Raw genomic sequence first — 26,783 nt, forward strand, 5'->3', positions numbered from 1 at the left:
CATGAGGTTTTTAAAATTGTATACATGTTCAGACATGGGACACAAACTTCCTGTGGACACAGGAGAGGAATGTAGCCCTGAGATCTAGGGAAGCAATGTTTTTATGGGGCAAAACCGCAAGCAGGGACTTACATGCTTTGGTGTTATGTGATTGTGAAATGGAAACTGACTTTTGAAATGGTTGGTCCACTTTGGGCAGCAAGAGTACAAACAGTTCTGGCCTGGCCCTATGGGCCAGTTTCCTAGCAACTGTATAATTAGTGGGCAGAAAAGAATGTAGTAAGGCTAATTTGTCCCCTCAGGGCATTAAGGCTAGTTCTTCCTCAAAGGAGGTTGGACATGTCTCCAACTAACTAGCCTTTATTCATACTTCTGCTTTAAACTTTAAAACAATACCCACTGACTTTAAGTCTTTGGTTTCGCTAATCCACTAAGAATTAATGTAATTGAGATTTTAAAAATGAAATAAAATGAAGTTTAAAATCTTTCTTCCATCTGCTATTTTTCCCATAAACTCTACTGTGTGCCTTCCTTGTGAAAGGAACCTGGGTCTGGCAATGTGCCAGCAGGCCAGGCTCTGATTTTTTTATTTCAATCTTATTATTATTATCATTATTATTATTAATTTGGGTTTTTGAGACAGGGTTTCTCTGTGTAGCCCTGGCTGTCCAGGCCTCTTTGTATACCAGGCTAGCCTCAAATTCACAGACATACTCACAGACATCTACCTGCCTCTGCCTCCCGAGTGCTGGGATTAAATGTGTGTGCACTGTGCTTGGCAGGGCTTTCTTATAGCCTGGTTGAAGTCATACTTCATGACTTAGGACATGTCTAGACAAGTGAGTGTGAAGAGCTGGCAGGGGTGCAAACCCTTGCTTTTGGAGACAGGGTTTCTTTTGTGGCCTTGCCTTGTCCTGAACTCGTTTTGCAAACCCATATGGCCTGGAATTCAAACCAGCCTCTGCTTGCCCCACTGACAGCCACAGGCATGCGACACCACACCTGGCTTCTTGTTATAGTCTTTAAAAATGACTTATAATCTCTGTTTGCCTTCCTGAAACCAGCCCTGTTTTGACTGGGAGAGTTGGCACTCACAAAAAGAAAGGGGGGCAGGGGCCCCTGGATTCCTTCTGCAGTGAGCAGGGAATGGCTGGGCCCTGGCTGAGCAGGGAATTTTGAACTGGCACATTTAAACTGGGAATACATAAATTTAAGCTGGGGCTGGGTGTGCAATGAACTAGCTTTAGTTACTAATGGACCCTTGTGCTTTTTCCCCCTCTTCTAAGAAGTGTAAATCCCATCTATTAGTTTATTTTCACACGTATGACTGTTTTGCCTGCATGGATAGGTGTGCCTGTGTACCAGGTGGATGCCTGGTGCCTGAAGAGGCAGCATTGACAACCCACAGTATACCCTTGAATTTTTCTGTTGCCATACACATTAGTCTGGTTTGTTGCCTCAATGAGAGTCCCTTGGAGAAAACTAAGATTTTCATTAATTATTATTATTATTATTAAGGGGAATGAGTGTTCTTTTTGGAGGGATGGAAACTTTATTTATGATTCATAGTGTAGTTCTCTTTATTATGGAAGATTTGTTTATTATTTGTACATTATTCTGTCTGCATGCCAGAGGAGGGCACCAGGTCTCTTAGTAAGGAGGATATACAAAACAATGATCAAAGAATAATCACGTGTTCTATTCCTTTTCTTTTGTCTGGTCACTCAGAAATATGATGTTATTGGCTATGATTGTTGTTGCTTGCCACTCACATTATTTTTATCCATGTATTCACTGTAGTCCACTTTCCCTTCCACAATTATATGAGCCCCCCTCTTCACATACTGATATGCCACATCCCTGAGCCCTGGTCAAAACATAATATTCAGTACCATGTTGTCTTTTGACTGATGTTACCCATCTGTTCAGTTTCCCCTGATCAATACATCTCATTTATTGCTATATAAAATATCATGACTGTGTTTTGTCCTTCCACTTGTCTCATGACAGAGTCCTGACCTACTCACCCAAGTAACTGAAGATGATTCATAGATTGCTCAAGAACCCAACTAATGGCTACTTTATATTAATGTCTTACCAACTGATGAAACACAGGTTTTTGAAGCATGCCTTTTTTTTCAATCTAACCCTTAGGCTTTTTCATCTCCCCTACTGCACATCACGCACAGCACCCAACTATATAACAGTCACACTTCTGTGTCAGAAAATAAATTGAAGAAGCAGTAGAATTATATGATTATATTGACAATGAAGTAAAAATTTATATTGTTGCCACTGTTTCTGTTGTACAAATGTATGGCATATTTTAGAATTCAGTGACCTTCAATGATGTGCATGTGAAATTCAGCCAAGAAGAGTGGGCCTTGCTGGAACCTTCCCAGAAGCAACTCTACAAAGATGTGATGCTAGAGACCTGTGAAAACCTCACTGCTATAGGTAAGACTGCAATTTTTCTTTCACTTTTAAAATAAAGAGACAACTCTTACTTTGTTATTGATCCTCTTCTGTTATTCCAATTGAGAATGAGGAGGAATGAGGTAAATAAATCAGGCATGGTTCTAAGGATCACAGATCATAGTGATTTAAGTTTTGCCTTAATAATAACATGATATTTCCAATAATATATATTTTCTCATACTATATTTTAGGCTACAATTGGGATGACCATGATATTGAAGAACATTTTCAAAGTTCTACAAGTAATAAAAGGTAACTTTATGTGCATGTTGACACAGATGTAAATCTTAAATTTTAATGTGTCCTGGAAGTTTGATGTTTTTTGTTTGTTTGTTTGTTTGTTTGTTTATTGGCTGCTTTTTATTTTCTGTTTTTGAAATATAATTTTTTCTGGGTATCTGTGATTTTCTTAGACTTACTTGTTAGACCAGCCTGACCTCAAAATCACAGAGATATGCCTGCTTCTGCCTCCACAAGTGCTGGGATTGAAGGCATGTTCCAGCACACATGGCTGTGTCCTGGAAGTTTTAAAGAAAAGCAACAGTGTAAAAACAGCACTACTTTAAGTGTACTGATGATCATTAAAATCTCATAATTCCATGTACTTCAATGTCAGGTATCTGATTTGTGTTTACAAGGCACTCCCCTAAGATAGAAGAAAATAAAATAATGTTGTAACAAAAATAACATTTGAATCATATGGGCATTACAGCTACTGACTTGAACTGCCAATCTGTTTAGTCTCATTCTGTCTATTCAGATATTGTAAGAGGTATACACACTGAATTGGTGATCAGTATGTGTCCAAAACCTTCTAATAAGCAAAAGTTTCATAGTAGACCCAGTGCTACTCATTTTCGTGCAGTAACATTGTAAAGTTTAGTGAAAGAAGCAGCTTATGAGAATCAAGAATATTGTTGTGGAGAAATCTTAATCCCTATATGACATGTCTATGATGAACAAAAAACAAAATGTTTTAATTCAATGTGGGAATCTTTATTATTTTTGTAAATTAAACTGGTATATCATATGTCAAAATGATTCTAAGACACAGGAACATAGGGTTATTGAAAGAAGCAGTGTCCCTGTCTTTCTCCAAGAACAATTGATTTGGTAGTAGTCCCCACTGTGAGTAAATTTTCTGAATGTGATAAATGGTTACTGTTAATTGGTTTTGCAACTTCACTGAGAATTCATTAGCAAACACATATTGCTGAAAATATCTATGAATACTAGGAATTTGGAACTTCTGCTTGTCTTGGCTCACATTGTAAATGAAGTATCATTCATACAGTACAAAATTTGTGAATGGGATTGCTGTGGTAAAACTCTGAATTCTTACAATACTCTTCATATATAGGAGAAAACCTCATATAGAAAAATGATGCTATAAAAGTGATCCACATAACAAATGCTCTTACCATCACAGGGATCTTCAAAAATACCCATAATGAAGGTGAATACCGTGAAAGTAAATAAAGTGATAAAACTTTAAAATTTGATTCTTCTTTACCATTAGACCAAATTAGGATATTAATTCATATAGATAAATATATTTATTAGTGTAATGAAATCACTGTGGTAAATCTTTCACATGTGTCAATTTTCTTTGCAGGCATGAATATAGTCATACTGGAGAGAAACCCTTTAAATGCACTGTATGTCGTAAAGCCTTCCCGTATACAACTTTTCTCATACGGCATAAAAGAACACACACTGGAGAGAAACCTTACGAATGTAACCAGTGTGGTAAAGCCTTTGCAGAAAAGAATAATCTCATACGGCATAAAAGAACACACACTGGAGAGAAACCTTATGAATGTAACCAGTGTGGTAAAACCTTTGCAGAAAAGAATAATCTCATACGGCATAAAAGAACACACACTGGAGAGAAACCTTATGAATGTAACCAGTGTGGTAAAGCCTTTGCAGAAAACAGTACTCTATTAAGCCACAAAAGAACACACAGTGGAGAGAAACCTTATGAATGTAACCAGTGCGGTAAAGCCTTTGCACAAAACAGTGCTCTCATAAGCCATAAAAGAACACACACTGGAGAGAAACCTTATGAATGTAACCAGTGTGGTAAAGCCTTTGCACAAAACAGTGCTCTCATAAGCCATAAAAGAACACACACTGGAGAGAAACCTTATGAATGTAACCAGTGTGGTAAAGCCTTTGCACAAACCAGTACTCTCTTAAGCCATAAAAGAAAACACACTGGAAAGAAACCTTATACGTATACTCAACATGATAAAGCCCTTGCACAACAGAGTAGTCTCCAAAAACATGAAAAAACACACAGTGGAGAGAAGCCTGGTGAGGGTAATTAGTGTGATAAATTCTTTGCATGTAACAATCATCTCCTAAGACAACAACACATTCTGGAGGGAAACCATATGAATATAATTATGTGGCAAAGCCTTTGCATATAACATCTCTTAATACATAAAAGAACACATACTGGAAAGAAGCTGTCTCACTGCATCCAATGTGAATAAACTTTTGCACTTCAGAATCATCTTCAAACTCATGAAAGATATCCTAATGGACAGAAAGCCTATGAGTCCTTTTAACATGGTGAAACCATTCTATATTTGTACAATCTTCATCATCATGAAAGGATTCATACTTGAGAGAACTTATGAATATGTTAAAATAGTGAGGCCTTGCACAAATCTAGAGTCGTCATCATCATCATAAAATTATCCTTACTGGAGAGGAATTCTGTGACTATAAGCAAGGTGGAAAGCCCTTTGTGTACTTTGGTCCACTGAGATGCAACAGAAGTGTAAAACTAGCTCATTGGAAATGACCTCACTTTTCTGAAGGGGAAAGGGAATAGAGGCAATAAGAATGGAGGGTAGTAATGGGGGAGTGAAAGGGGGGATACTTAAATTGGAATGTAAAGTAAATAAACTCATTTTTTAAAAGAATACAATGGATAGTGAATATGAATTACACGCAACAGTATTATATGATAAGGTGTTTATGGAAGACTTATTGATAATCCTGATTCTCAACATTTAGTGTTTTCTTTTTTTTTCCTACTCCATCATTTATTTTTCCATAATATGTAAGAACAAAGCATCGAGAGCATGATAAAGTGGGGAGCAGAGAGTGTTTTAATCATCACCTCTTGAAGGATGGAGTACATTTAGATAGTTTCAAGGTTGAGGGCCATTACCTCCCTACACAGATGTGAAGGGGTTGCTCGACTCCCTACCCTTCCCTCTTTTTCAGCACCCCTGGGGCAAGCTGTGAAACTCATGGTGTTCCCCTGAGAAAGGTATTGCATGCCTTCTTCTGCCATTGTGCAATCACAAAGGACAGAACACAGAACTTATCATACTATAGCATATCTTAGGGAACAAAAATACATTACAAGGAACAAAAATCAAACTTAATTGCCGCACTTTACACAAGAAACTGTTAGTTCAGTGGATGAATATGTAGGAAATGAACTTTCACCAGCCAGGAAGTTCTCTGAGAGTATCACAAGATTGGTAGCCTGTAGAAGTTTCTTTGTGTACATCTACCTATTGTTCCAGGGGTACTATTGAAAAAAATCACTTTTTTTTCTATGTATGACTGCTTCTGGCCTAGATGGGTAACCATGTCAAGGGTGTGTTTTCTCTGCCTGACTTCATCTGGAGAGTATCTTTAGACATGGAAACCACCAATCAAATTTGATAGATGGCCTTTGACACAGATCCCTGATAACTCTCCCCTCCCTTCAAATATAGGATAATTTGGTTCTGTGTTCTTGTTCTTCTTATTCATATAATAGGAATGTGCTGTTTAATGCAAATCTAGCATTCTTGAATTTCCTAGTATTAAACAATTATCTACACCTATGCTTGGAACATCCCTGGTACTCCCCAAGGGATACAAGCCACTGTGTTCTGTTTTCTGGAATTAAAGTTGAACTTACTTTCTGAAGTGGTTCCCAGAGTGGCTAACCAATGTTATGCTTGTGAGCTTTCCAAGCTTTATACTACTCATCTTCTGCCCCTCATGCCTTCCTGGGCTGGTGGGAAACAGCCATCCAGGTAGCAAGAGAATCACATTCTCTGAAATGCCTGTGATAAAATATTTCAGACTGCATAGCATTTCAAATTTCACATGTTTCTGGATTTGAGATGGTCAATCAAACAGTATCTTGGGATGGGACTCATTAAAATGAGTTATACTTATTGTTTATTTCAAGGTAAGGTTGCAGGCAAGCTTCATGGTATGAAATCTTCTAAGGTGAGTACAGTGGCCCATGGAAAATAAATACAAGCAGAAATTTTATTTTTCTGTTTTTAATAGCTGAGTATTGTTCTGATAATGTAAGGGTGAATGGCAGGCGAGAGGAACTCTCCTTTTGAGTAGTCTATGGGAAGGGGATGGGGGAAGGTGGAGGGAGGGACCAGTAGGAGTTGAGGGAGTGACCTTCAATCAGCATATATAATGAATAAATTGTGAATAAATTGTGAAAAATAAAAACAATTGATAAAATAAAATATAGTAAAGAAAACAAAGCAAAACAGCAAAAATTTGAGTCTAGTTTGGGTAACTGCCCTCCCTCAAAGAAAAGAAAGAAGATATATAGAAAGAAAAGAAAAACAGAATCTTTGTCTTTGTCACCTTTCTTCCCTATGAGCTCAGTTGAAGATCATTATGCAATGGAGACCATGATTCTCTCTCTGAAGTTTATGTTACCATAGAAGTAGGATTCAAACCTGAAACTAATGGCAGAGTTTCCTAGTTAACATATCAAATCAAACCCACCTGCCATTTTCTCTCAGAAATCCTTCAGTCCTTCCATGTTATCTGGCCATCCAGGCTAGTACAGCCCATGCATTACCCTGAATTCTCCTTCCCAGGTCCTGAGATAACCTTACCCCCCCACACACATATAGGCAAACTATTTTGGCTACCTGGTTCTGTCAAGCGCCATGCAGGAGCAACAGCAGAACAGCTGTAGAACTCATGGAATGTGGCTCCCCTGTTAGCATAATCATGATGAGTTTGTCTTGGAGAAGCATAATCCCAAAAACTGATTTTCCAGATGAATTTGTGTTCTTATGTAGCATATCTCTGCTTGTTGCCCTTATGATGTCCATAATCCTTATAACATGAGTTGTATGAAAACTTTAAGAAGGCTTCTAGCTCTTCACTGGGAAATATCACTGACATTTAAAATTAACAATGCTTGATCTCTTTTCACATGTTAACTGGAGCAGATTAATGAATTAACCACTGTCCTTGAAATGAGCCATAGATATAGATTGTTAGCAATGACCATTATACTTAGAAACAATTTGGAAAAATAGATTGTTTCACAAGGTCAGGGAAGATGTTTGGCTCTGATGTAAAAAATCTTAGAGAACAATTTAAAGTTAAGAAAAGTACACTATTAATAGTAAATCCAGGGATATTTTAAGGTTGATGAGCTGAAACAATAGCCCAAGGTAGCATTGGCCGTCTGGGCACCCGCAAACTAGGTCTAAACCTGAGACAGCAGTTGATTCCCTTATATTTGTTTTTCCCCTCAGCTTCTTGATATGATTTAATAAAAATTATTAATGAGTAGATGCACACCCCTTTAAGATTTAAAGTACAGGTGCCAGTACCATGCCATTTTTTATTACTGTTGCCCTATAATACTACTTGAGATTGTGGATGAAGATACCTCCAGAAAATATTTATTGTGCAGGCATTTTTTTTTAAATCAATTCTGGGTTTTTTGTTTTTCCATATGAAACTGAGAATTGTTCTTTGGAGGTCTGTAATGAGTTGTGCTGGTGTTTTGATTGGAATTGCATTGAGTCTTTTGATTTCTTTTGGTAGAGTGGCCATTTTTACTATGTTAATCCTACCAATTCTGGAGTATGGGAGATTTTCTGATATCTTCCTTGAAGTTCTTTTTTTTCATACAAGTCGTTCACTGGCTTGATTAGAGTCACACCAATGTACTTTATATTATCTCTGGCTTCTGTAAAGGGGTTTTGTTTCCCTAATTTCTTTCTGAGCTCATTTGTCTTCTGTATACAGGAGGGCTTCAGATTTTTTTAAATTTAATTTTGTATCCAGTCATTTTGCTAAAGTTGTTTATCAGCTGTAGGAGTTCCCTGGTTGAATTTTTAGGGTTATTCATGTATACTATCACATTATCTGCAACACAAGCTGGACTGGATATGGAGAAAAGGGAACGCTTCTCCATTGCTGGTGGGAATGTAAACTTGTACAACCACTTTGGAAATCAATCTGGTGCTTTCTCAGAAAACTATGAATAGTACTACTAGAATATTCAGTTATACCAACTCTGGGCATATATTCAGAAGATTATCAAACAAACAACAGGGACATTTGTTCAACTGTACTCATAACAGCTTTACTGATAATAGCCAGAATCTGGAAACAACTTAGATGTCCCCAAACCGAGGAATAGACATAGAAATTGTGGCACATTTATACAATGCAATACTATTTAGCAATTAAAAACAAGGAAATCAGCAGGCAAATGGATTGAACTAGAAAAGATCACTCTGAGTGAGGTATCCAGAAGCAGAAAGACACTCATGGTATATCCTCACTTATATGTGGGAATTAGTCAAATAATGTAGGATTAAAATACTAAAATTTATAGTCCTAAAGCAACAGGAAGAACCCTAGGGAAGATGATTAATCCTCGTTTAGAAAGGCAAATGGGATAGACATCAGTAATGGGAGAAGACAGGGAACAGGGCACGAACCAACCACAGAGGGCCTCTGAATGAATCTACCTAGCAGGGTACTGAAGCAGATGGTTAGCCACAAAGCCAAACTTTGGGCAGAGAGCATGGAATAATATGGAAGATTCAGGAGATAGAAAGACCTGGATGAGAGAGGCCCTCCACAAGGAGGCCAATTGAGCCAAAAAATATGGGCCCAGGGGGTCCTTTTCCAACCAAGGACCATGCATGAAGAACACCTAGAACCCCTGCTCAGATGTAGCTCATAAGTATCTCGGTTTCCATGTGAGTTCCCTATTAAGGGTAACAGCAGCTGTCTCTGACATGAACTCAGTGGCAGGCTCCTTGATAACCTACTCCTGGAAGGTGCAGCCTTGCCAGGCCACAGAGGAAGATGCAGCCATTCTTGGTAAGACTTGATAAGATAGGCTAGGATAAGACGGTAGGGAAGTAGGACTTCCCCTATCAGTGGACTAGGAGAGGGGCATAGGGGTAGAAGAGGGAGGTAGGTTGTAATTGATGGAAGATGAGGGAAGGTCTTACAGCCAGAAAACAAAGTGAATAAATTGTAATAATCAATAAAAAAGAAAAAAATAAGTTTTTTTTCCTGAAATGGCTGCACTCAGGCAACTGTCTCTTAAAAACAACTAGAAAGAATAGTATTTCACCTCTTCACATTTTCCTTTTTCCTGTATATAATAAATACCCTTGATAAAATTCAGTGGTTTGTTATATATTCCTAGTATTATAATATTATAAAATATTTTACAAATCAAATTTTGATATATTAAGTGTGTAAAAATAGTTTATGAAAAAGTGGCTTGAATTTTCAAAAGAGCAAAGAATGTTTACTCAAAACTCAGGAGGGTGAAAATGGAAGGAAAATTGATGGAAGAATAAATAATATATAAATAAATATTTCTTACACAGTAATTATAACATTTTGATTATTGAGATTTAAAAAAATATATACAGAATATTTCTCAAGTAAACAATGTAAGGTATTAGTAATAGCTCTTATGCATGTACCCTGAGATATTTCTTTAAATTATTCCTCTTGTCACTTAAATGTGTTCTTTGACAAGTCATGCCACTACACCCTGATGTTCAGGCTCTAATACTGACTTTTCAGTTCTTATTTCAGTGTACTGACTTCTTTTAGCCCAATTAGGACTGAAGTCATACAATGTTTGATTTCTGCGTCTAGCTAAGGTCACAATTTTTGATGATACATTTTTAGTTCATCCACAATTTCAAAGTAAAATGATTGCCTTTCTTAAAATGTTAAATGTTCTCTCTCACACACATGCACACACACACACATAATGCATGATACATGTAATAGTAGTTATTGGAAACACAAGACTTGAAATTGAAAGAACCAAAAGAGGGCTGTATGGGAGATTTTGTATGTGGGGAACAGAGAAATGAGAAAAAAAATGTGATTATATTAAAATCTCGAAAAACAAATGTACATGTTTTCTATGAATAAAAAAATTGAATAATATAATATTTTGCACTGATGTGATTCAGGACAATCAGGTGTATTCTATCTTAGCACACAGTCAGCTGTGTTTCAGTAAACATGAGTATATATGTGTGCTGGACCTGCCCAAGTCATCTGTTGTTTTTATGTGGATAATGGTAGAACTCCTCATTCAGTGTGTACAGTATATATTCTCTTTTAAATTGACTCAAGAATTTTAGGTATTTTGTGTGTGTGAACTGTATAAAATAAAGCGCCCCTAAACTTCTTTCTTGGTCCACTTTCTTCTACAGTCTCCTTCCATCCTTTTACACAAAAATGCTATCTAATGTGGATGGTACAGAGTGTTCCGTAGATGCAGCAGAAGAATGGACATTTTTTGTCTAGTCCATTCTGTTAGTTCCTGTCTTTCTATTGGAGAATTGAACATTCAAGTTGAGAGTTTTCAATGAACAATGTTTATTATTTCCCTTTATTTTGTAGTTATGGTGTGGGGAGTTTACTTCTTTATATTTGATGCTTGGGATTATTCACTTTTTGTCTGTTATTGGGTGTGGTTAACATTTTTAGATAGGAGTTTTGCTTTGATTGGCTTCTGTAGTGAAGGAGTTTTACAGAGATATTGCTCATATTTGGTTTAATTGTGCAATATATTTTTATTCACCATTTATTATTGAAAGTATACTGGATATAGTAATAAGGATCCCTTAAAGATTATATACAATTTGTCTCAGCCATTCTAGGTTTAGAATTTTTCTTGAGAGATCAGGAGTTACTCTAATGAGCCTGAATTTATATGCAACTTAGTCTTTTCAACTTGCAACTTGTAATATACCTTCTTTGTTTAATATAATTTTCTTTACATTTAGGGTTTTGATTTTATATGCTGAGCACAATTTCTTTTCTGGTATGCTTTGTTGTTTTCTATACTTTTTGTACTTTTATAGGCTACCCCGTCTTCATTAGGTTAAGGATATATTCTATTATTTTGCTGAAAATATTTCAGGGATTTTGATGTGAGTTTTGTCTTCTTCCTCTATTTCTATTATTCATAAATTATTTTTTTGCACTTTTTAGATATTCTGGATCTTTTGTGCATGGCTATTTAACATTTCTTTTGATGCAATTATCCAGTTGTTGTTGTTTCTTTATTCTTGTTGTTCATAATCATCTTCAACTTCATCTCTTCGTCCTCCTCCTGCTTTTCTTCTTGCTCCTCCTCCTCCTTTTTTTCTTTTCAAAATAGTCACTTTACTCATATATTCACCCTGATTAAAGTTTTCCCTTCCTCTAATCCTGGCAATTCTTTCCCATCTCCCCTTCTATCCTGTTTAAATTTACCCTCATATAAAACAAGAAGGGCTATAATGTATAATAAGAAAGTAAAATAGAGAAAATACAAAAACAATCACATCTTATTATAAAAGACCAACAAAAGAAAAAGAGCTCAAGGGGGGAAAATATGTAGACTTGTTCACACATGCAGAAATTTCATAAAATATTAAACATGAAACAGTAGTACACACAGAGGGTCCATGTAGCTTTAAAACTAGGAAAAAACTCTTCAGCAAATTAAAATGAGAAATGTGATAAAATTTTTAAAATGCATACCAGAATTACAGGACATGGAAATCCAAACGTGCCAGTGAGTGAAATTTTTGGCCATCTACCTTTTGGAATGTATGCTTAAAAGTACAATTAAGTGTAGTTCATTGGATAAAATGAGTGCACCTTGGAGAAAACTACATTTTCATTTGCAAGCACTTATCAATTAGAGATAGGGCTAGGGATAACATTAAATTCCTTTTGCATGCTGCCTCAGTCTCTCACAGCTTATATATTCTTCAGTCCTCTTAATTTATAATGCTTTCTTCTTTGATATCCTCTATCCTTTCTGGCTCTTATACTCTTCTGGCTGAATTACTGAAGAGTCTGAAGGGCATATTCTGAGGTCTCTCACTGACTGTCTATTTTCTCTATGGGTCTCTGAATTTGTCTCCATCAGATGCAGGATGACTTTTTTTTTATGATGGCTGAACAAGATACTGGTCTATGAGTATAGCAGAATGGTGTCAATGGTCATTTTATTACTTTTAGTAGAATGCAGTATTTGCTTTTCCCCCAGAACCATGGTCTGTGTAATTTCTTTTTCTTGATCAATAAACCAGTGTCAGGTATGGATTCCATCATGTGAAGTGGGCCTTAAGTCAAACTATAGATTGGTTATTTACTCCTACAACTCTTGCACTAATATGTCTTACAGGTAGGAAACTGTCATAGTTCAAAAGTTTGGTAGCTGGCTTAGTGTTTGTATTTCTCCTCTTGTAGTTGCAGTGTACTTCTCATATCAAAGTTGCTAGAATGTAAGTGTGAAGGTTCTATGTAAGTACAAGCTCTATTTATCTATGTTCCATGTAAGTGTAAGTGTTATCTCCAGCAAAAGGGCACTGCAGTCAATTTGTGGAGAGCAGCCTATAGTCTTGGCAAAAGCCTATATTGTTTTGGCATTACAATCACACTACTTTGGCCAATACCTCAGTTAAATATAGACTATTACCAGTACTGGATGCTTTACTTAGTGACAAGAGATTTCCAGTTGGGACTTTCTTCTCTGGTGATTTCATTTATATTGGCTCTTAATATGAACATGATTTAAAATGTTTCTATTGCATTAGGTTTCCACTGTACCAAACAAATGACCCTTAATTTTACCTGTCTTTCCTCATGTTACCTTTTCATTGCCCTCTTCCTTTCCCAATATCCTTCAATTCTATCTTTTTAGCCCACCTTCCATTTGTTCCAAGTATTTTATTTCCCTTTCCTATGGAGAAATCTCTGCCTCCCCTAACCTCCAGTTTTTAATTTGTATGTATCCCCTGTGGTATTATGTCCAGTTGCTTGCATATCATACATCTTGCAACTAATATATATGTAAAAGCAAATACATACCCTATTTGTCTTTGGGGGTCTAGGTTCTCTCACTCTCAGTTACCTGCAAAGGTGCATTTACCTTCATGTTTCATGATTTGATTTTTTAAATGTCTGAGTAATGTTTTATTATGTAAATGCACTAGTACTATAACAAAAATAGTACTATGACAGAAAAACAGTTAAAATCTTCACAAATGATGCTGACCAAACTAGATGTCTATATGTAGAAACATGGAAATTGATGCTTATTTTCACTCAAAAGTCACCTCCAAGTGGATTAAAACCTCACAAAAGTTTATATACACTTAAAGTCTTGAAGTCAGCACAGATATTTGACAAAGATCAAGCATATCTGAGTTGCATGTTACAATAGCCTTCATACTATCTTTCAGCCTTGGTCTTGATCTCCACTTGCTACATGCTTAGAGGGCTTTCAATACATGTACAACCTGGGGCCATTGGAGCAATGGGAATTTTTTTCATGAATCATTTATGCCTTCACCCTGGAGTACTGCTTCTTAGCTTCTCCAGAAAAATCCTGAGCATACTGCTCCTCTCATATTTAGGGGAAATATCAATTATCTGGCCCTACATAAATGTCTTTCTCATAAAAATGTCAGAAAACTCCTTATGAGACTTTAGCTTCAAGATAGTCTTGCAAAATCTACCCCTGTGTTTCCTCAAGAAGAAAATAATCAGAACATACTCTTAAAAAGGCAAACAAAGTTTCTAGAGCCAGGAGAGTTGATAGTATTTGAGATTAAATACCTTGTACTGCTGTATCCTCAGATGAATACTTGGCATATAAGATTAGGAGTTACATATGGTATGCCCTCAATGATTAGATAAAGATGTAAATGAATGACTGGAGACATCTTCACCTTACACTAGGGTCTGTAATGATGGACAAAGAATGTTTTATAAAAATGATTTTTAAAGTGAGGTATTAGGACCTCCTTTTCCTAGAAATATCAGCTTTCACATTATCACTGTGATGTTGTATGACCAAAATAATGAAAGAATACTTAGATTTAGCACATAAGTAAATTCTACAAAGATATGAGATATAGACAATGCATTATGCCAGGAATTTAATAACAACTGTTGCTGCTTTGGCTTAAATTGTTTTTCTTGAGGCTGTCCATTAAAATATGATAATATACTAATTTGGACAAAGCAATATGCCCAGGCTGGCTTGAAGATTTTCTACCTATTGCCATTGAATCTGAGAATGCGTCCAACCTGAGAATGGGGTTTCAGGCTGTGGCAAATATGCCTCCATATTCTCAAAAATGTCAGGTTATGGCATTGATGAAGAAAAATGATAGTAAAAAGATAAGGTTTATCAATGATGACTAAATTTATGACAGATAAAACACCTGTCTGGAGACAAAAAGGATATAATCTATGTTTTAGAAGAATGTGAATCTATCTTTTATTATTGAAATCTGTCTAAATAAAGAAGTACTCTGACTGCCAGTCCATCAAGACTTTAAGTTTCTTTGGACAACCATGTCTGACTCGTTTCTGCACCAACTTATTCTTCTCTCCCTCAACTGCTGGGGCTGATCCCCAGTCTTTTGCCACACTCTTTCTATTCTTTCACAGTAGGGTGAATAATCACAACTGAAGATCTAGAACTATATTCTTCAGAGTAGATAGGACATGTGATATCTGTTTTCTGGATTTGAGTTACCTAAATCAATATCGTCATTTATATTTCTATCTACTAATGTGCATACCATTTCACTTATCTATATCAGTTGAAGGATATTTAAGTGTTCTCATTTTGTACCTATTGTGAACATAATAGCAATGAGTATGGTTGAGAAAATATTTTTGAAGGAGTATATTGAGTCCATTGTGCATAAGTCAATGAAAGTCATAAGTGGTTCATATGGTAGATTTATTTTCATCATTTTGAGAATTCTGAACACTGATTTCTGCTATGGATGTACAATTTTGCAAGCTCCCTTTGCCATAGGTCCAGGTTTTTGTCTGTCCAACAGAAGATGTTAACTGTCAACCTAATTCCTGTTTTCTCCAGAAAAAAAAAATACTAAGGAAAAATATATAGTACCTGTGTTATTTATCACAATTACTATTATGTAATTAAAATTTGAATACTTATATTGTCCACAAATTAAAAAGTAACATGTATAACTTACTAAAATGTGTTTTCAGAAGTAGTTTATATTCTGAAATAGAGTGTATCTATATAACATTGCTTAAATGAAGGGCTCTTTTAGTTATGGTTAGATATACATTTTATATAAACTTACTAAAATTAAGGGTAAATAATTTCATTTGAAGACACTAAGGTATTTTATTATAGTCCAGTTATTGGACTTAATGATGGGTAGGTCATGGTGCTTGAGAAAGATCCCCAAAACTATAGCTGTGCTGACAGATAAACACAAAGCCATGCAGGCCAGGACCAAACCCAGAGGATCCTCAAATGACAGGAAGGTCACTGCCATGGGCAGGCACTTGTTTCTCTCAAGGTTTGGGTACTCTTGAATTCAGCAAGGGATACACTCCTGCTGATCTGTGGGGAGAAAGTAAATCAACATCTCAACTCCTACAAGTCACTCCATGTTCAGTGCATGAAGAAAGATTTCCAATGATACTGTGTGCATCCTATCACATTCTCTTTTACTATAGTACCAAGAAGGACACTAAACATACATTATTTGTCATTTGAGGTAATGGTTGCCTAAGGTTTTTTTTCTAGCTAGATCTATGATTAAAGATGTGAGTATTTTTTGTGTTTTTCCCAGTCAATTGTGTTATTTATGCTTTATTCTGTCACCCTTGTTTATCATTAATTTTTACAATTTATTCACTTTGTATCCCAATTGTAGCCCCCTCTTTCTTCTCCTCTAGGTCCCAGCATCCCTCCCTACTTCTCTCCTATCCTTCTCCTGTAGTCCTCTGATAGGGAAGGTCCTATCAGACCCTGTCCTATCAGGTTCCTTTAAGACTCCCTGTATCCTATTCATCTGTAGGTTGACTAGGTGGTCCCACCAGGGAGAAGTGATCAAGAAGCAGGCAGCCAAGTTCAGAGACTGTCTCTTCTCCCCTTACTAGGGATCCCATAGGGACACTGAGCTGTCTATGTGCTACATCTGAGCAGGGGGTCTAATTCCTCTCATGCTCTTTGGTTGATGCATGAGTCTATGCAGGGCCCCAGGACCCAGATTTTTTTTTGTCGGTCTCCTTGTGTGACTCCTGTCCCCTTTAGGTCCTTCTATCTCCCACTTCTTCAATAAGACATTTTGTGCTCTATACAAAATTTTGCTGTGGGTCTCTGTATCTGCTTCAATCACCTCTTGAGTGGAGTCACTTAGTGTTCATCTGTGAAAGGCTCCTATCCTGTTCTCTCTCTTCTATGCGTTCTGGCGTCTATCCTGTTTTCTTTTCTGAATGAGAATTAAGCATCTTCCCTATGTTTCTCTGTTTCTCCTTGTACTTTAGGTTTTTAAGGTCTGTAGATTTTAGTATGTCCAATCTATATTGTATGGGTAATAATCACTTGTAAATGAATATATACCATACATGTATTTCTGCTTCTGAGATATATCACTCAGGGTGATTTTTTTTAGTTCCATCCATTTGCCTGCAAATTTCATGATTTTCTTGTTTTTAATATCTGAGTAGTATTTCCTTGTGTAAATGTACCACAATTTCTGTATCCATTCCCCCATTGAGGGACATCTAGTTTGATTCCAGATTCTGGCTATTATGAATAAAGCTGTTATTGTCATAGTTGAGCAAATGTCCTTGTTGTATGGTTGAGCATCTTTCTGATATATGCCTAGGAGTTTTTTAGCTGAGTCTTGGGGTAGCAGTATTCCCAGTTTTCTGAAAAAGCACCAGACTGATTTCTGAAGCAGCTGTACAAGTTTAGATTTTCACCAGCAATGGAGGAGGGTTCTCCTTTCTGCACATCTTCTCCAGCATGAGTTGTCCCTTGAGTTTTTTCTCTTAGTCATTCTGTTGGGTGAGAGGTGGAGTCTCAGAGTCGTTTTGATTTTCATTTCTCAGATTTTTAAGGATGTTGAGCATTTTAAGTGTTTCTACACCATTCAATATTTCTCTGTTGAGAATTTCTGTTTAGCCTTGAATCATATTTTAAATTGGATTATTTGATTTGTTGGGTTATTTATATATTCTGGATATTAGCCTTCTGTCAGATGTAGAGTTGGTGAAGATCCTTTCCCAGTCTGTAAGCCATCCTTTTGTTCTGCTGACAGTGTCCTTTGCTTTAGGGAAGATTTTCAGTTTCATGAGATCCCATTTATTGATTGTTGATCTTTGAGCCTGTGCTGCTGGTGTTCTGTTCAAGAAGTTGTCTCCTGTGCAAATATGTTCAAGCCTCTTCCTCAATTTTTTTAATAACAGATCAAGAATGTTAGTTTTATGTTGAGGTATCTGATCCACAAGGAATTTACTTTTGTGCAGGGTGATAAGTATGGATCTATTTGTATGTGTGGACATCCAGTTAGACAAGCACCATTGATTGAAGATGTTCTTTTTTCCATTGAATGGTTTTGGCTTCTTTGTCAAAAATCAGGCATTGTAGGTGTGTGGGTTTATTTCTGGGTCTTTGATTCAATTCCACAGATCCACCAGTATGTTTCTATGCCAGTACCACACCGTTTTTACTGTTTTTCTGTAGTACAGCTTGAGATCCAGGATGGAGATACCTCCAGAAGTTTTTTTATTGTACTGAATTCTTTTAACTATTCTGGATTTTTTTGTGTTTTTTATGTAATGTTGAGAATTGTTATTTCAAGGTCTGTAAAGAATTGTGTTGATATTTTGATGGGAATTGCATTGAATCTCTACATTTCTTTTGGTAGAATGGCCATTTTGCTGTTTTTTCTTACTGGTCAATGAGTATGGGAGATCATTCCATCTTATGATATCTTCTTCAATTTCTTTCTTCAAAGACTTGAAGTTTTTTATACAGATTTTGCACTTGCTTGGTTAGTCACACCAGTGCACTTTATGCTATTTGTAGCTATTGCAAGGTTGTTTTTTTCTCCCTAATTTCTTTCTCAGCCCTCTTGTCTTTTCTATACAAGAGGGCTTCAGATATTTTTTAGCATCTTTGTATACAGCCACTTTGCTGAAGGTGTTTATCAGCTGTAGTACTTCTCTGGTAGAATTTTTAGGGTCACTCATGTATACTGTCATATCATTTGTGAATAGTGATACTTTGACTTTTTCCCTTCTGCTTTGTATCCCCTTGATTTCCTTTAGTTGTTTTACTGCTGTAGCTAGAACTTCCAGTACTATGTTGAAGAGAAAGGAGAGAGTGAGCAAAGTTGGCTTGTCTCTGATTTCAGTGGGATTGATTTAAATTGCTTTCCATTTAGTTTGCTATAGGCTTGTTGTATATTATCTTTGCTGTGTTTAGGCATGTGCCTTTTATCTGTGATATCTCCAAAACTTTAAATATTAATGGAACTTGGATTTTATTAAATGCCTTTCAGCATCTATTGAGATGATTTTGTGGTTTTTGTTTCTCAGTTTGTTTAAGTCGTGGATTACACTGATGGATTTCTGTAGATTGTACCTCCCCTGCATGCCTAGAATGAAGCCTACTTGGTCAGGATAGGTGAGATATTTGATGTTTTCTTGGATTCATTTTGCGAGTATTTTATTGAGTATTTTTGTTTCAATATTCATAAGAGAGATTGGTTTGAAATTATCTTTTTTAGTGTATCCCTGCCTTTTAGTTAGCCTTTGTGAGGTTTAGGTATCAAGGTGAATGTGGCCTCATAGAATGAGTTTGGTAATGTTCCTTATTTTTCTGTTTTGTGAAATAGTTTGAAGAGTATTGGTGTTACCTCTTCTTTGAAGGTCTAGTAAAATTCTGCGCTGAAACCATCAGGCTCTGGGCTTTGTTTGGCAGGGAGAATTTGATGATTGCTTCTATTTCATTAGGGCATATAGGTCTATTAATTTAGTTACCTGATCCAGATTCAACTTTGATAAGTGGAATCTAGCAAGAAAATATTCCATTTCATTTAGATTTTCAAATTTTGTGGCATATAGACTTTTAAGGTAAAACCTAATGATTTTTGAATTTCCTCAGTGTCTGTAATTATACCTCCTTTTATTTTCTGATTTTGCTGATTTGTATAGTGTCCCCCTGTGTTTTAGTTAGTTATGCTAAAGGTTTCTCTATCTTTGTCATTTTCTCCAAGAACAAGCTCTTGCTTTTGTTTATTTTTTGAATTGCTTTCTTTGTTTCTAATTTATTGATTTCTGCCCTAAGTTTGATTATTTCTAGCCATATACTCCTCTTGTGTATGTCTGCTTCCTTTTGACTAGGTCTTTCAAGTGTGCTGTTATGTTGATTTGAGATGCTTCAGATTTCTTTATGAAGTCACTTAGTTCTATGAACTTTCCTCTTAGAATTACTTTCATTATGTCTCATTAGTTTGGGTGAGTTGTGCCTTCATTTTTGTTAAATTCTAGAAAGTCTAATTAGTTTATTTTTTCCATAATCCAGCTGTCATTGAGTAGAGTTCACTTTCCATGCATATGCAGGCTGTTTACTATTTTTGTTACTATTAAGGTCTATCTTTAGACCATGTTTTTCTAATATGATACAAGGGATTATATTGGTATAATGTTTTTTTTGGATGTATACAATTTACCCTTATTCATTCAAATGCTGATTTCTCTATTCCACTGCCTGGTTTCAATGCAAATATTGCATTGTGATGCTTTTTCTAAGCATCACCTGTCTCAAGTTTGCATAAACATGCCACCATTTGTTCTCTATATTGTCAATTAAAACAACCAGCCCCAATACTGAATAATGGAGAGGATAAGGTGAGACATCCTGGTCCAGAGTGGGAGGAAGAGAAAGGAGACAGGAGAGGAGAGGAGGAGAATCTGCAGGAGAGGGCTTGGCACCACATGCAGAAATTAACTGGAACTAAAATATCACAAAAAGCAAGTATGATGGGTGAATCTGAATCCTAGGAATCTCTGCGGGCTTGGAGGTTTAGGATGGAGTAACTGTTAGCCAACATTGTGCTCTAGGTTAATTAATTAAATCCTAGTCTCTGTGTGGTGATTTGGTTATACAGCTGTTTAGGAATAACCACTGCTTAACCAAAAGATTTATCAATAGTAAATATTAATAATCTACAACAAATGGCACTCAACTAATCTAAGTATCCACACCCTTTAAATCCTACTTTAATTTAATTTGGTGGGGGAGAGGAATAAGCTCTCAGTGATACAACCCAAACTTTAAACCTAAAAACTCCCAGATAAATTACTGGCTCTTTAAAAGAGACTCTTAAACATGCCTCAGAGCAAAAGACAGCCTACTGTGGGCAGACCTGAGACTGAACAAAACTGGTTGCAACTACAGTCTAACAGGATGAGAGATAAAACAGACTTCTTTGAGCTTGGCTGATAATCTCTTCTACAGTTTTAAGACAGAAATAAAGGAAAGTTTAGAAATTATGACCATGGTTACATTCATATTCCTCAATTTAACTTTAAAAATTGATTTAGCCTTTTATGTGTTCTCAAAGGCAAAGGCTTTCGAAAAGATACTGGAACAACACAAAGAACAAGTAGAACAATATGAAGAAAAAAATGAAGGTTGGAAACAGGACATAAAACGAGATACAAAAACTTACAGAACATGATAAACAACAGGAAAAGAGGGCAGAGGTTTTAGAAAATATACTGGAAAACACAAAGAACAAGTAGAACAATATAAAGAAAAAATTAAAAGTTAGAAGCAAGGCATAAAACAAGACATTCCAGAGATTATTGAACAAAACAAAAAAAATAGAGAGATGGGTGTAAAATATGGGTACAGACCTTAAAAAAAGAGTTTAGAATACTAAGTAATACTCAGGCAGACGCAAAAGATAATAATATAGAAAGCCAAACAAAGTTGGTTAGAAAACAAATGTTAGCTTATCCAGTCAGTGTACAACAGAGACCAGCAGATGATTACCCACAGGATTACCATGAGGCTGAATGGCACCCTGTGGAAGTGCTAGACCTGAGAAAGTTTAAAGAGAGTGTCACCAATTTTGGAATGCATTCACCATTTGTTAAACAAATGCTGACTTCCTGGCCAATCAGTATAGTAATCCCAAAGGACTGGGAGGATATGGCAAAGACAATAAAAGAACCTGAGCCATATTTACAATGGCTATCATGGTGAAGAGAAGAGGCTAGAGAGATAGCATACAAAATAGAGCCAGGGCTGTTGGTATTTTTAAGGAATGGCTGCTTGGTGATGGCCAATAGGCTCACACAGAGATACAAGCTGTATATAATGAAGAAACCTTAGTATTATGTCACCTAGCAGCCTTAAATACCTGGGACAAGGTTGAGGGATCAGGAAAAAGGCTTGAGCCATTCTCTCAGGTCATACAAGCTCCAAGTGAAACATTCACTAATGTTTTGCAAAGCTGGGGATACAAGTATATCAGATCCACTAGCTAGAAAAGCACTAATAGAACCTTTAGCTTTTGAAAATGCAAAGATTTTGATTGTAAAGAGGTAATACGGCCATTAAAAGCAAGGTGTGCACAAATAGACGAATGTGTTATAAATAGGATTGACATCAGACCTCAATTTGACCTTGATAGGAGAAGCTACCCCTAAAAACATTGGGAAATGTCTTAATTTTGATGAGCAAGGTTGCTGCAAATGGAGTTACCAGGAAAAACAAAATAATTCAAAAAGGGAGCTTATACGTCCTAGAATATGCAGAAGATGTGCAAGGGTTGACATCGGATAAGTGAATATAGAGCACAGATAAATGGGGTAATTCTTTATCAAAAAATGCCTGAAGGGGCCTGTCTCAAGCCCCAATACAGGACAGGGATACTCCTCCACAAGAAAGATAAACACCACTGCTCTGGGAATAAACATTAAAAATTTCAACAGTGAGGCCAGGGTAGGTTTTATAGGTAAATAAATAAAAAAAAAGGAAGGGAAGGGAACAAAAAAGCAAATATATTGGCAAACCTCTATAAATGATCATAGGGCAAAGTTAAAGATAATTTTAAATAGTATTGAAATTGAATGTGTGGTGGATACTGGGACTGATGTCACAATTATTACTTGTAAATCCTGGCCTCCAAATTGGCCACTTCAGGAGGTGGATATTCAATTCCAAGGAGTTGGGACTTTATCTAAAGTGAAACAAAGTGTTAGATGGTTTAAATGTACAGAACCAGAAGGTCAAATAAGAATACTAAGACCATATGTGGCTGAGATAGCCATAAACTTATGGAGAAGAGATGTGTTACAATAATGGAAGACCCACATTAACATCCCCCCATGTTATGAGGCAAAAAACAGGTAATACTCCTGATAAAGAAGCTAAAATTATTTTAAAATGCCATCAAAAACAGTTTCAGACTGTCCAGGCTGTCCATAAACAAAATACAGCAGAGGCCATTTTTTCAACTGCCTGTTGGAAAGCCACTGCTGATAAAATTCCCACAGCCTTACCACTAAGGTGGTTGGAAAACCAACCTATTTGTATTGAACAATGGTCTATGAGTAAAGAAAAATTACTGGCACTAGAACAGCTAGTCCTGGAACAACTGGAGGCTCAGCATATAGAGGAGTCCAACAACCCTTGGAATTCTCTGGTATTTGTCATCAAGAAGAAATCTGGCAAATGGAAGATGTTAACAGATCTCAGAGCCATTAACAAAATTATTCCAGCAATGGGGTCATTACAATCCGGAATCCCATTGCCTTCCGTGTTACCTAAACAATGGCCTATTACAGTGATTGATATAAAGGATTGCTTTTTCACAATTCCTTTACATGAGTATGATAGGGAAAGGTTTGCTTTCTCAGGACCCACTTTGAATAGAAGCTGTCCAATAAAGAGATACCACTCGAGGGTCTTACCACAAGGGATGTTGAACAGTCCTACTTTGTGCCAATATTTTGTACAACAACTGTTGGAGGTAATTTGTAAGCAGTTTCCTCAATGAATAATTTACCACTATATGGATGATATCTTATTGGCTGATTCAGATAGAAAAACATTAGAAAATATATTTGATGAAATAAATAGAACTTTGCCTTGTTGGGGTTTAGAGATTGCGCCCGAAAAAGTACAAAGAGGAGATTCTATTAATTACCTAGGATACAAAATAGGTCTACAAAAAAACTCAACAACTTGGAAGAACCCAATTAAAAACTCTCAATGATTTTCAAAAAATTACTGTAAGATATTAACTGGCTATAGCCTACATTTTGTTTAGCTACTCAAAGCTAAATAACTTATTTTATACCTTATATGATGATAAGGACTTTAAATGTCCAAGAACGTTATCAACTGAAGATGAAAATGAATTGGCTCTGGTAGAAAGGAAATTACAAGATGCATATATAGACCATATTGATCCAAAGATGGCCTATATTTTGGTTATCTTGCTTTTCACTCATTCTCCCACAGGAATTCTAATGCATAAGGTGGACTGTGTCTTAGAATGGGGTATTTTTGGTACACAAGCAAAATAAAAAAAAATTAAAAATCGATATAGAAAAGTTCCTGAATTACTCTTAAAAGGAAAAATGAGACTTCATCAGTTGGCTGGAATAGATCCATCTGGAATTGTGGTGACCTTTCCCAATGCTGAGATTGTATCATTATGGGCAGTGAACGGATATTGGCAAAGAGCTTGTTGTGAGTTTTTTGGAGAAATCAGCAACAGATACCCCAAAATCAAGTCACTTCAGTTTATAAAAAGAAACAATTGGATTCTTCCTCATATAATAAAAGGAACTCCAATTTTTGGAGCTCCCATATTTTATACGGATGCCAATAAATCAAAAATGGCAGGTTCTAAGTCAGAAAATCTGAGTAAAGTGATGGAGAGTGCTTATGATTCAGTTCAAAAATCAGAATTATATGCAATTCTCTTGGTGTCATCAAATTTTCAAGAATTTCTTAATATAGTCACTGACTCAATATGCAGAAATTATTGTTCTACATATAGAAACTTCTGATCTAATTCAGGATTATTTGGACTTAACTTCACTGTTTCTTCAATTACACCGAGTAATAAGAAATAAAAATAATACATTGTATATAACATAGATCAGATCTGATATGCATCCACCAGGCACTCTAGCACAGGCAATGATGAAATTGATCAACTATTGACAGGAAGTTTGTTTGAGGCCTCAGAATTTCATTTTAAAAACAGTATGTTAACAGCAAAGGTTTAAAAAGAGAGTTTTCTATCACTTGGCAACAACCCAAAGAAATTGTGCGAAAATGTCCCACTTGTTCTTTATATAATTAAACTCCACTACCTGCAGGAAGTAACCCAAATGGTAAACAAAGAAATGAAATTTAGCAAATCATGTGTTTTATTTTATAGAGTTTGGTAAACTGAAATATGTGCACCATACTATAGACACATATTCAGGGTTCCAATGAACAAAAGCCACAAGTTCTTTTTTCTTTTTTCAATGCAGTTTATTCAGGAACCTTGAACAATCATCTGACCCTGGGAAAAGCCAGCCCACAGGTTAAATATCCTCTGGGTAGCCAACCTCAGAATGCCACGTGGGCAATGAAGATAGGTCCACATACATGGAAGCAAGCCAGATCCTCAGCCTTAGCCAAATGCGGAGTTGTTTGTGACAGAGAGCACTCACCATCGGGAAGGTGGAAGGCGGAAACCAGCTCCATCTTTCAGGCGAAGCCACAAGTTCTAAGAAGGCTGATTTAGTTATTACAAAATTATTAGAAGTTCTGGAAGTTATGGTTATGCCTACACAAATCAAGTCTGATAATGTTACAACATATGTCTTTAATAAAATGGAAAGATTTTTTTACATATTATAAGCTAAAACATGTAACAGGTATTCCGCAGAATCCTGCCAGTCAAGCAGTCATTGAAAAATTGAATCATACTTTAAGGGACATGCTTAACAAACAGAGAGGGGTTTTAACCCCCCCCCACGAGATAGATTACATAATGCTTTTTTGACCTTAAATTTCTTAAATGTTAATGAACAACAAACAACAGCTGCACAAAGACACTGGGTTATAGAAAAAAAATTGCTGAATTATTTCAGCCTATATATTTCAAAGATACCCTAACTTCACAATGAACAGTAGGGGATGTATTACATACTGGGGAAGAGGTTTTTCATATGTTCATACAGGAGAAGAGAAATTATGGGTTCCTTCAAAACAAATAAAAATCAGATATCACAGAGGAAGACCACCCGAAAACCTTGGTTACACACAAGAAGAAAGAAATTAAGAATACCAAACAAAACAGGCAATATAAATTGATAATCGCTTCACATAATTCTAAAGCTGACTGAGACATAAAAAATGTCTCTAGCCAGAACTTCAGCAGTACATGACCAATAAATCCTTGGCTATAATATCCTCAATTTTTATTATGTCATTCTTTTAATTGGCATTGATAAAATTGGTTTACAGTTTAATTTCATTCTGAACATCTCATACATTTATAATTTTAGAACTGTATAATGCTTGTGAGAAATTATATGTTTGCAGAACAAAAGGAGTGAATACTGGAGATGCTGGACCAAACCTGACAGAATTTTTCTTCCAGCATGCTGAGATATTGACACATCTGTTTGTATCTTGCATGTTCCAGAATTGTGCTTGTTCCTGCCTCAACAACTTCAATTGCTGTTTCTCATCACGGCCTGCTCCCAAGAGAGCTTTGAAGAAAGCTACAAATCTTAATTGGTCCAGCATTTTAAACTGTTCTAAACAGGACTTTTATTATTTTCTCAACATTCAAAGACTGGACCACAAATATTGCTTACTTAATTAAACATTTTTCCAATTTTCTTTGGGCCCCCAACAGGATTTCTGCATGTCCAAAATGTCAGCTAGAAGAAATCAATGAGAATGATGTCATATTTTCCTTAAGGGGGATTGGGTAGGTTTTTGGTTGTTTTCTGTGGCTACAAGTGTTTATTGTCATTGGGAGATGTTTATAAATTACTAATGGTATTATTCAGAGTGAAACTGTTATGCCATTTTGGGAACCCCAAAAGACCTGGGATACACTCTGCTGTAAATACATGAGGTTTTTAAAATTGTATACGTGTTCAGACATGGGACACAAACTTCCTGTGGACAC

The 26,783-nt window shown here is 36.1% G+C and overlaps 2 protein-coding genes across 2 annotated transcripts in view; one reads left to right on the forward strand and one right to left on the reverse strand.

Moving 5' to 3' along the window:
- The window catches only part of LOC132650690 (zinc finger protein 91-like), a gene marked incomplete at both ends in the record, with an annotated part of 682,672 nt that overhangs the window by 397,167 nt on the left and 258,722 nt on the right, over positions 1 to 26,783 (reverse strand). The gene's annotated exons all lie outside the window — the stretch shown is intronic.
- The window catches only part of LOC132650696 (zinc finger protein 260-like), a 129,656-nt gene continuing 105,296 nt past the window's right edge, over positions 2,424 to 26,783 (forward strand). The window contains exons 1-3 of the mRNA XM_060376036.1: positions 2,424 to 2,457; positions 2,670 to 2,722; positions 4,161 to 4,782. Coding sequence (XP_060232019.1) covers positions 2,424 to 2,457; positions 2,670 to 2,722; positions 4,161 to 4,782 — 709 coding nt within the window. The remainder of the gene's footprint in view (positions 2,458 to 2,669; positions 2,723 to 4,160; positions 4,783 to 26,783) is intronic.

This window comes from Meriones unguiculatus, assembly GCF_030254825.1.
Source record: "Meriones unguiculatus strain TT.TT164.6M chromosome 13 unlocalized genomic scaffold, Bangor_MerUng_6.1 Chr13_unordered_Scaffold_28, whole genome shotgun sequence".
Taxonomy (NCBI): Eukaryota; Metazoa; Chordata; class Mammalia; order Rodentia; family Muridae; genus Meriones; species Meriones unguiculatus.